Genomic DNA, 12,363 nt, shown 5'->3' with positions numbered 1-12,363 from the left:
GCAGAGTTTCCAGTCCTCCAATCCAGCCCTAACCATAACCATAACTTTAACTGTATCAGTGTTTTGCAAAGGGATTCGGGATCAGAATGTAAAACACTTTTACATGTATGGATCCATTGGCTCTCATGCCTTTGGACATGTAACATACCTACGATTTGTCACATAGCATCAGTATGTTATATGTTGTGGTGCTAGCAGCCACATTAGCCACACTAACAGGGTTTTCTTATTGCTGTCATTGACTCGCTGCATTGTCAGGTCACAGAAGTGCAAAGTCAAGACTCTGTATAACAAACAGGCCGCAATGATTTGATATCAGATGTTGAAAGAGAGACATTGCATGAAAAATATTATCGACACTAAAAGTTGGGATGGTGGCAAAAAATAAATAAATAAATGAAAGATGCTGGAAAAGAAACAAAAGTAACAAGTAAAGAAATGGATGGATGGGCAGCCAATCAGGTTCATTTTCAGTAGGTCAGTAGACAGTCCATTAATCTACAAAAAACTGCATCTAAACATCTACAAATACAGCTACAGAGTAGTGCTCATCAACGTTAACAGTGAAAACTGAACATCTGATCAGAGTATATTATATCATCGAAAGATTTGAACAATCTGGAGAAATCTCTTTACGCACAGGATGAGGCTGAAAATCACTGGCTGCCCATGACCTTCAGGCGCTCAGCAGCACTGTGCAGAAACAATGAATTTAATAAACCAAAATAAAACAACAGTGGGACATGTAGTAGAATAAAGACAGCCAGATCAGTCACAGGTCAAGAAGGTGCTTTAACCAAAGTTTGAGGGTTTGATCAGGAACAGATGACAGATTTTTATCTGCTAGCAGGACCTCACATCTCCAAATAAAGTTCCCACGTGTGGGATTAATAAAGGTTATCTTATCTTAACTTAAAAACAGTGGTGGAGATATGTCACATCCTGGACGACAGCAGTGTTCAGATAATATAACTGACAGTTTTCATTCTTTTGATTCAAATGCACTCTGGGTAAAAGGGGCGGAGCATGAACACCTCCAGGTTTTTTTTATGTAGATGCAAACTTTGTGTTTGAACAGCACTTGGACCACAAACAGGCACAAGAACGTGCACAGAGACGTGTGGAGGCCAGAAACCATCGGGTGGTGTCACATGATCACATACATCTTTCATCTACAGTCTTTGCTTCGCGTCAGCTGATTTCTCTGAAACACTCCTGAGCTGTTGTTTCTTTGTGTTCTCTCAAAACTTCAGTTATTTTAAGGTGCTTACACTTTTTATTAAATACCAGAATTTTTTAAGCTTCGTTTTTTTCTGGATCTGTGCGCGCTCCCGCTGCCTCTGCTGGCAGCAGCTGGATGCGCGCTGCTGAGGGTGCCGAGACAAGAGGCGTCAGCGGGGTGGAAGACTCACTTTCTGAGCTGGCAGGGACGCTGATCGACGTGGAGCAGAGAGGTGAGTGACTCTCGCTGCACTAGATGCATTTCTGCGCTTTTTACGCACACATTTGAACTTTTTTTTTTTTGCATCGTTTTATTTGCGCCAGCTGGAATAAAAAGTGTAAAACTTGGACGTATTCGTAGCAGCGCAGCTCAGACATGAAGCACAGGGAGGTTTTCTGCAGAATTCAAAGCGCTTTGATTCAGACTTTGTGAAAAACTTGCTGTTTCTCAGACACGCTGCGTTTTTCCTCCTGTTCAGCAGCCAGTCTGGGCTTTTCCACTCAGCAGGTTATATAAGAGCAGCAGGTCAGAGTCACTAAAACCAAGTAAACGATCATCAGCTTCGGTCTGTAAGGACATTTTTAATTTTTCTAAATTCTCATTGTTCGGATAAAACGGATGATTTTTAATAAGTTTGCAGGTTTGAAGATATTTGGGGTTGTAAAGAATTTCGTGCCAAGAAAAACATTTCACTGTGGAATATATTCAGGTTAGTGACCTGGACTTTAAAAATCCCTGATGTGATATCAAAGAGTTCACAAACAGCCAATGAAGAAACTTTCCAGTGAGGACCGGAGACAAGTCAGTGCAGGAACGGGAGCGCGCTGAGTCAGCTGGTCTGCAGGGGCGGGGGGATTAGCGCGCGAGCACACACACACACACACACACACACACACACACACACACACACACACAGTAGTCCAGGATGAGACGTCAACGACGTCACCTCTCTGCACTCGTTTACACTGACGTGTGTCGTTCTGCAGAAACACTGTTGTGTATCTCGGGGCGCGTGCGCAGGTATTCTTATCCACGCACTAAAGGGACAAATCATTAGGTACAGCTCACCCAGCCCTCAGTGCTGCTGCATTTTGATGCATCTCAATCATCCAGGAAAGTAAATCTCCAAAAGTTGATTCTTCATCTGGACGTAGCGCTTTGTGGGAGATCTTATACACAGGACATTTGCATGATGACTGAAACCAGCCCTGACCTCACAGGTTATGTAACAAACTCTGACCTGACCTCCTTCAGTGGGCTGGTTTCAGTCATCATGCAAATGTCCTGTGTATAAGATCTCCCACAAAGCGCTACGTCCAGATGAAGAATCAACTTTTGGAGATCTCTGCTGCAGTTTTCATTAACCCTGACCTCGGACTCACGGGCTCGAGCTTCCTGTCACTCCCTGTCTCACATCTCCAAGAAACCAGTTTGAGATGATCTGAAAGATTTTTTTATTTCTCTCATAAACGTTTAAACGATCTAACTGACGACATGTTATCTCTGAGTTTATGAAGCTGTAGGAAAGAAAAGATGAGACACACTGCGACGATCAGGAGGTTAAAGAAGAAGAAAGCATCTGGGTTTTCCATCAGGCCTGTGGTTTGTGGGTGTGTGTGTGTGTGTGTGTGGTTTTAGGTTCAAATGACAGACCTCTGTTTATGTAAAAGCTCGAGCACCAGGTCCAGATGTGTGTGGAACAAAGCAGGCCGTGTGTGTGTGTGTTCCTGTCTAGCTATCTTTGTGAGGACCAAAATCTGCATCCTACTATACTTGTGAGAACCAACAGTCACTTGTGAGGACACGCACACACCGGTCCTCACAAGTTTGAAGCCTTTTTGAGGCTCAAAATGTGGTTTTAGTGTCAGGGTTACAATTAGGTTATGGTCAGGTTTAGGGTCAGGGGCTAGAGAAAGCATTATGTCACTGAAGGTCCTCACTAAGACAGCTGAACGGGGTTGTGTGTGTCAGACTTACTCTTTCATGAACGCTGAGCTCAGACCTGAGATCATGATTTGTGTCCCGATGAGCAGCTCAGAGTTTGTTACATAACCTGCTATAAACTTCACAGAGTTTCCACAGCTCGGAGGTTTTCTGGCTCTGACTCTAATCTTTGTCTTTGAATTGTGTCTTTGTTTTGGATAATTTCGTCTCTGTAGCCTCTGTGGCGGCTGAACTTGTTTTCTGTACTCGTCCTCTGGACTTGGTTTGGCTCAGCCTTTCTTTGCACTTATGGAGAAATTAGGGGCGTTTGGTTTGGCGCAGAGGGTATCCCTGCCTGAGGAACAACAGCTGTGTGATGAAATATGGTTCATTTCCTTCACTGTTTGAGGAAATGTGTGAAAACTTGTTTCCTTTTGTTTGGATTTCAGGATGAAGGGAACGACTTTCCTGCTGCTGTTTGGAGTCGTGCTGAGCTTCTGTGACGCTCAGGTATCAACATCTGCCATCTGCACATATTTTCTATTCTTCTGCTTCCTCAGTTATGTAATTTACATCCCCAGAGCCAAAACGCTGGAGCCACAGACAGTAAAAAAGATGGATGTATCCAACGTCACCCCACCCACTGGTTTGATTTATGAAGCCTCGAGGTGAGCGTCTTCGCTCTCTCCTATTCTCACTGTAAAGCCGCACACTGATTGGCTAACTAATCTAAACCACGAGACAGACTTAAAATGAGCGAACGCGCCCATAAAGTGTCAGACGTCTCTGCAGCGCAGTCCCTCTGCAGACAGTCGCCCCCTGGTGGCCTTTAGAAAGAGCGCAGATTTCAGATACCTTTACTGGAAGCTACATCCATCTTTAATCAGTCTGTGGCTCGGACTTTGAATTTTAAAACATGTTTGAATTTGATGGCAGCAACATGCCTTAAAAAGCTGCGACATCAACAACACGAAGATGAAACATTGGTGGAAAATCTCAGAGCTGATGAGGTAATTTAGTGATGTGACTGTGTGTAAAAATACCACCTCACCATGCCCTCAAGGACGAGCTTTGACGCTTCAGGGTAGATCAATGAAGACGTGGTTTGACAAACATTAGAATGGTTTCTGGGTTTTTCCAGAGGTGGCTGCACAGGCTGAGACCACCCTCAGTTCAAAAAGAGCTTCACGGGTTTATGAGCAACATTTGCTGCCATCCACATGATGTTTGCTTCAGAGGAGCCCTGTCTGTCTGAGAGTTACCGGTGGCACGAAGTTTTAAAAGTTCAGTTAATCATGAAATCTTTCCATCATTGGTCCGTTGCAGTCTGACACCGGCGGCGAGGAGGCAGCCGGAGAGGAGGAACACATGGAGCTCTTCACGACTCCGACTACAAAGATGGGTGCTGCCACCTCCGACTTCGGTTACAACCTTTTCCGCATCCTGGCGAGCCGCGACGCTTCCACCAACGTCTTCCTGTCCCCGCTCAGCGTGTCCGAGGCGCTGACTCAGCTGTCCATGGGTGAAGACACAAACACACAAACTTAGTCCAAACCTGAGCTTCGGCTTTAGTGTTGGTACGAGCTCAGAGGCCAGACTGGCTCAAGGTCATTCTGTTTGCTGCTCCCAAAAACACCGTCAGTGTCACGGGACCAGTTTTGTTTTTTCTACTTCTGTCTGTTTTCGTACTTCCACAATTAGTTTTCCTCTGTTCACTTTCAACTAAGCTAAGATTGTACAACAGCGCCACCGTGTGGAGGAGGTGGACACAAGGGCCTTAGTGGAGAATATTAATTTAAAAACAGAGACATTCTTACAGTAAAAGTGATGCCCACGTCTGTTTCTCTAGTGAATAAAACAGTTGTGTCAGAGGTTTGTGACCTTAACACAAGCCCTCCTGTCCCTCTAGGAGGATCTGAGCATGCTCAGAGGCAGCTGTACAGGGCCCTGAGGTACCACACCCTGCAGGACCCTCAGCTCCACAACACCCTGAAGGACATGCTGGCCTCAGTCAGGACGGCGGGGAAAGGCCTGAGTACCGCTGCACGCCTGTACCTGGCGAGACGTGAGTTCACGTTGGGGTTGAGATGGAGTCTAAACATCAGCTGTGACTTTGCAGCTAAACCAAAACAACAGAACACAAATTCAGCTCATTTCTTTTCTATGTCCTGCGTCAAGTTTTCATTCCTACTCCTCCGAAGGAGCTTAGCATGATTTATAAAAACAAAAGGTCTTATTTATTTGATGTGTTACACAGAAACTTCAAAAAGGCCAATGAAAGGTGCAGTTGTAGTCCTGTACTGCCTCTTTAGGGACCTTATCCATTAAACCCAACATTTCTGGTTGGCTTTCTTCTGGAAGCCCGCTGAGGGGCAGCGTCTGGTGCGTGAGCCGGACCCGATGACCATAGAAAAAAAATGTGTTTGGCTCAGTTGTGTTTCAACCTTCTGGTAGAAATGTGAGGAGAAAAAGTCAACGTGAGCAATAAAACCATCAGAAGCCTAAAAAGGATTTTGGTGTTTAGTTGTTAAGAAGACATTGCAGTTTCATCAGATGCAGCCAAGTGAGCTAAGCACCTTCACCTTATCTTACACCGTAATTTAATGTTTGAAATGTTTGGACTGAAATTTGTGACTGAGACAATAAACTCTTCATGAACTTGTTTACAGAGGTGAGCTGGAGTAAAGGAGCCAGGTGGAACTGGTGGTTGCTCGCTGTCTCTGTGTTTGAGTCTTTACTGTGAGATCCTAATGTTCTCTCATGTTGTCAGGACTTCGTTTGAAGCAGGAGTTCTTTGGTCTTGTGGAGCAGCAGTATGGAGTTCGCCCCAAGGCGCTGCTGGGAGGATCCAAAGATGTGAAAGAAATCAACGATTGGGTGTCTCAGCAGACGGGCGGGAAGGTACAGCGCTTTCTGACCAAGCCCCTCCCTCGTGCCGCCGGCATGAGCATTGTGAGCGCCGCCTACTTTAAAGGTACGTCTTCAGCTCTGCAGACACAGATATCTACGAATTAGTTAGAATTATCATATAAATAAAATCCATACGGTGATTCAGTGATCAATATTACTTATCAGATAACTGTAAGAGTTTTTTCCAAAATGCTCGTGTATGGGTTTATGTGTAGGTGAAGTGATCGGCTCAACGCACCTGAACTTTGGGGCACCTGACTAAAGTTTTTAGGAATGAGACTAACTCAGAGAGCTGACTATAGACCGATCGCTGCTACAAAGTGACCTTTATCTGTTTAGCGAATCTTGGAAAAGATGAAACAAATTCAAAGTGTATGGTTGTGTATCCATGTCCTCTGCCACTGAAACCATGAACAGGTTCTGACAAGTGACTGATCCTCAAAGTAAGTTTCAGCCATGATGAATAATGGGTTAGTTTCCTGTCCTAACAGGGAAGTGGACGACTCGGTTCGCTCAGAGTGGAGGGCTGGAAAACTTTCAGGTGGATGGCGCAGCACCTGTGCGCGTTCCCATGATGCAACAGGATAACTACCCAGTGAAGATGGGGGTTGACTCGGACTTAGGCTGCACGGTGAGCGTGATGAATAGCTTTAAACGGAAGCAGGTTATTATCCAGTTTCATTTAAATGGTAAATGGCCTGTATTTATATAGCGCTTTACATAGCCAGTCATCCACCCATTCACACACACATTCACACACTGGTGATGGCAGCTACATGTAGCCACAGCCACCCTGGGGCGCACTGACAGAGGCGAGGCTGCCGGACACTGGCGCCACCGGGCCCTCTGACCACCACCAGTAGGCAACGGGTGAAGTGTCTTGCCCAAGGACATTTATACAAATTTAAATGGACTTTACTGATAATGCAAAAGAATCCCATTTTTTACGAAGGAAAAAATGATACAGGGTTGATATTTATTACTAAAAACAAAGGCAGAGAGGAAAACGCTGCTGAGCTCCCGATGATGGCAGAGCAGATCTAACAGAGCCATTCTACTTCCTTTCATTCATCCCATTGTACAAAAATAGTTCTGCAGTTCAGCCGTAGATGCAGTAGGGGGCACTAATGAGCTTATACTTAATGAATAGAAGTGGATAGAGCTAAATGACTAAAATAGTTTTATCAGGTCTTTGACAGACATTTCTTATTAAGTTTAAAAATAAAATCAAACAAGAATTCACGGCAGCTGTCTCCGAACGATGGCTACAGTAGCGTAACTGCAGCACATTTCTTCATGTTTTTCTCCTCGTTCAGATCGCTCAGATCCAGATGCAGGACGATGTCAGCATGTTCATCTTCTTGCCCGAGGATGTGACCTCCAACATGACCCTTGTGGAGGAGAGTCTGACCTCTGAGTTTGTCCAGGACCTCTCCATGACGCTACTTCCTGCCAAAGTGTCCATTACTCTGCCCGTCCTGAAGCTCAGCTACTCCACAGACCTGCTGCCGCTGCTCGGCGACCTTGGTCAGTTTCATCCACCACGTTTTTTACTCGAGGGTTCTAATATAGGAGCATACTAGTATTTATATATCAATGCCGAACTGTCCATTCAGGAAAAAAAAAAGTAGTAGTGTAGGCTTTTTCTGCTGATTGATTAACATGGTCGTCCTCCTCTCCCTCTCGGCAGGTCTCTCTGAATGGCTAGACAACCCGGAGCTGGAGAAAATCTCCACTCAGGCTGCCAAACTTATTTCTGTCAATCACAAGGTCACGATGGAGACGGCGCCGGAGGGGAATCAGTACCCGAGCGACACAACGCCAAGCCACCTGACATACCGAGTGGACCGCCCCTTCCTCTACCTGATCCGGGATGAAACCTCAGGGGCGCTGCTCTTTATCGGCCGGGTGGTCAACCCCAAAAGCCTGTCGATATAAAGTGCACACACACTTTTGCACACCTGTCTTCACGGGGACCGCCATTGGCAGACTGTTTCAGAACTTATGTCCAAAACCTAGACTTAACTCTGAAACAGCCCTTTAAAAGTTTGAAAACGCCCTCACTCTAAAGACCTAAAACTCACATTGGTCCCCACAGAGGCAGCTGTGCGCGCACACACACACACACACACACACACACAGACACAGATATACACACACACACAGACACAGATATACACACACACAGACGCACACACACAGACGCACGCACACACACAGACGCACACACACACACAGACGCACACACACACACAGACGCGCGCACACACACACACACAGACACAGATATACACACACACACAGACACAGATATACACACACACAGACGCACACACACACACAGACGCACACACACACACAGACGCACACACACACACAGACACAGACATACACACACACAGACGCACACACACAGACGCACACACACACACAGACGCACACACACACACACAGACGCGCACACACACACACACACACACACACAGACGCACACGCACACACAGACACACACACACACACACACACAGACGCACAGACGCACACACACACACACACACACACACACACACACACACACACACACACAGACGCACACGCACACACACACACAGACGCACAGACGCACACACACACACACACACACACACACAGACGCACACACACACACAGACGCACACACACACACAGACATACACGCGCACACACACACACACACACAGACGCACACGCACACACAGACACACACACACACACACACACACACAGACGCACAGACGCACACACACACACACACACACACACACAGACGCACACACACACACACACACACGCACACACACACACACAGACGCACACACACACACACACACACACACACGCGCACACACACACACAGACGCACACACACACACAGACGCACACACACACACACACACACACACAGACATACACACACAGACGCACACACACACACACGCACACACACACACACACAGACGCGCACACACACAGACACACGCACACACACAGATATACACACACACAGACGCACACACACAGACGCACACGCACACACACACACAGACGCGCACACACACACGCACACACACACACGCACACACACAGATATACACACACACACAGACGCACACGCGCACACACACACACACACACACACACAGACGCACACACACACACACACAGACATACACACACAGACGCACGCACACACACAGATATACACACACACAGACGCACGCACACACACACACAGACGCACACGCACACACACTCTTAGCAGGTCCTAGGAGGGACTTCAGGTGTTTGGCAGATGTCTGATTCTGATTATTTTTCATGTTGAAACGTGATCACGTTGATCTCGGCGGATACACAAACACACCCAAGATACTCAAAAGATTCTTTTTTTATAAAATCAAATATTGTCATTTCTGTTAAAAAGAAGTAAACACGACAATGAACCTGAGCACGTGTGTTTTGTTTGTTTCTCATTTACAACATCTCATTTTGGCTCCAAATGAGATCACGATTCACTGACTAAACTTAGCTGAGATCATGTTTACTGCTATACTAATAAAAGTCTCAAAGGTCGAGCAAGCAGCAGGCTCATTTACTCGCAGACACCAGGACAAGAGGAGACGCCCTCTACTGGCCACATTTTTCAGCACCGACCTCACTTTGCAGACCATGAAGCTCTGGCCTGGTGTTCATAGCACAAGAAAAGTGCTGCAAATAGACAAGACTTTGTTCTGTTTTGTGTCTGTCACCATTCAATATTAGTTTGCTGGTTTTTGCGCTTTTGCATTCAGTCATCAATATAAAGACAGAGACGATGATTTTATCACAGATTTATCATCAGAATCAAAGCTGGAGTCTCTGTAACTCTGAGAGTCTGTGGGCAGTGATGCTGTCAGACTGTCGGTCAGTCTATGAACATTCGCTGCACGTTACTGCACAATCAGCTTAAATCAGCCTGATCAGTGTAAAGCTTTAAACAGAGCATGCCGATCATTCATCAGTCACAGTAATGAAAATTGTGTTTCACAGTTGGCTCTTGGAGATGATGTAAATATCTGAGTGAAGATGAGGCTGAAATCACTCGTAAACTGAACAAAATAATAAATAAATAAATAAATAAATAAATAAAGGTGCCAACTGGAACCAAAAGTGGTTCTTTAGACTGATGCCATAGAAGAACCTTTTTTGGTGCCACAAAGAACCTTTCAAACAATGGTTCTTTGAAGAACCATTTCTTTCAGTGGTTCATTGAAAAACCATTAAAGGTGCCCCAAAGAACCATCAAGAAATGATTCTTTGGGGCACCTTTAATGGTTTTTCAATGAACCTTTTTTAAAATGGTTCTTTAAAAAACCATTTTAAATCTTTCAAAATAAAATGCATCATAAATTGAATTTCAGTAGGGTAAAATAAATACGAGCACATAGACATATATTAATGGTTTATTGTCATTTTGTAGTTACCAAAAGACAAAAAGGCATTTTAACCCTCAGCACAGCATCACTACTAATACATGTCACATTAGTGTTTTAAACAGTAATACCGTATTTCCCGGACTACAGAGCGCACCTGAATATTAGCCGCACAAGCTAAAATCAGGGGAAAATCCTGTTTTGTACATACATTAGCAGCACCTGACTAAAAGCCGCAGGCATTTCAATGTTGACTTATCATATGTAAGAGAATATGCACAAATCGAATTGTCAGGAAAGAGATGGCTGTTTGGAGACACACCCCTTTTATTATTATTTTGAAAAACAAGTTATGGGTACATATTTGCATAACTTTTTAGGTATATGTACAAGTAGCGGTAATTACAAGTACGAAACATGTACTGTGCTTCATAAATGAGTAACAAATGTAGTACATAACAATAACCTACAGCACACCAGAAAAATAGATTCGGACTACCTTTTAGGCTCAGGTGCAGTGACACGGCTTTAACAAGAAGAAAAGTCAGTCATTCACCATCTTTCTCTTCTTCCTGCGCACTAAAACCACCAAAGTCCTCTTCTCCAGTGTCGGATACGAACAGGCTCAGGATGGCTTCGTCATCCACTCTCAGCTCCTTTCCTTCGTTGTCACTTTCAAAACCAAAGATAATCCTCATTGTCATTGTCAGTGTCGGAGTCGAACACCCTCTGAAGGGCCGTGGCGGTGTCCTCCTCTCCATCATGCAGCAGTCCAGCCCCTCGAAATCCGTTGGTGATCGTGGATGTTTTCACACTTTTCCACGCTGTCAGAATCCACCGGTGGAGTTGAGCATAACTTGCTGAAGGTGTAGCGCTACTTTGAAGTTTGTTTTTCGCGCTACTTGTACGGCACTATGTTGCCTGGCGGATGGACATGTGACCAACATACCACTCTTGAACCCCGATACTGTGTGTCTGATCACATGCCCTTCCGCCAGGCAACGTAGTGCCGTACAACAGCGGAACAAACAAAACAAATCGTCTTACGATATGACAAAAATCACGGACAATCCATAGAAAAGCCGCACCTGACTAAAAGCCGCAGGGTTCAAAGCTGGTGCAAAAAGTAGCGGCTTATAGCCCGACAATTACGGTAATTAAATATATTTGCTATACTATAAATAAATATATATAAATACTATATCTACAGATAACACAGCAATTAATACATGTATTGTTTAATTAATAAAACATCAGAAAGTGATAAAACACATTAGAAATAGCTTCATAACAGACCAATAAATCAACACATTTTCATCAGCAGATGTTTGCATGTTCAGTAAAAATATTTCAACAACAAGTTTATGATTAAAATGATCAATGAACTTCAGCCTTACGCTATGTAATGTACGTTTCATGTTGGACTCATGGTCCTTTGTTAGTCCAGTTTAGGATAATGTCTCTGACGTATGTATCATATCAAACATATGTCATATCAAAACAAGCCCACACCTGCAGTTGTTTCAGTTTTTCACAGGTGTTTCCTGTCAGCTGGTCAACCTCTCAGGCGGACATCCATATCAGCCAACCAAACGACAAGCTCCTCCCTTTGTGCTTCAAATCCCTCCCACTCTGAGACAAGGAGCTGAAAGAGAGAGAAAAGAGTCAATTATAAAGAAGAGAGAAAAGTGAAACCCTCCTCAGAAGGTCTGACTCGCATACCTGCAGTTGACCTGTGATGGACTCCAGTTTGGCGTTCACGTCATCCCTCATCGATGCCAACAGCCGAGTCTGCAGGGTGCCCTGGAAGAGCCGAGTTAATGTTCGACTCCTCCTGGTCAGGCTCTCCAGCTGGATGAG

The 12,363-nt window shown here is 44.9% G+C and overlaps 1 protein-coding gene across 1 annotated transcript; it reads left to right on the top strand.

The window, feature by feature from the left end:
- Nucleotides 1-1,093: 1,093 nt before the first annotated feature.
- Nucleotides 1,094-8,587, top strand: serpinf1 (serpin peptidase inhibitor, clade F (alpha-2 antiplasmin, pigment epithelium derived factor), member 1). Its single transcript, XM_085364757.1, has 8 exons — nt 1,094-1,454; nt 3,595-3,655; nt 4,472-4,667; nt 5,055-5,210; nt 5,916-6,119; nt 6,547-6,686; nt 7,372-7,582; nt 7,746-8,587. The coding sequence occupies exons 2-8, from the start codon at nt 3,596-3,598 to the stop codon at nt 7,991-7,993; spliced, it is 1,215 nt and encodes a 404-aa protein (XP_085220883.1). The 5' UTR covers nt 1,094-1,454; nt 3,595; the 3' UTR covers nt 7,994-8,587.
- Nucleotides 8,588-12,363: the final 3,776 nt, after the last annotated feature.

This window comes from Diplotaxodon limnothrissa, linkage group LG10 (assembly GCF_057381915.1).
Source record: "Diplotaxodon limnothrissa isolate DT_005_m linkage group LG10, D_limnothrissa_male_GT1.1, whole genome shotgun sequence".
NCBI lineage: Eukaryota > Metazoa > Chordata > Actinopteri > Cichliformes > Cichlidae > Diplotaxodon > Diplotaxodon limnothrissa.
The sequence above is the reverse complement of the archived record's forward strand: the minus strand, read 5'-3'. Positions and strand labels throughout refer to the sequence as shown.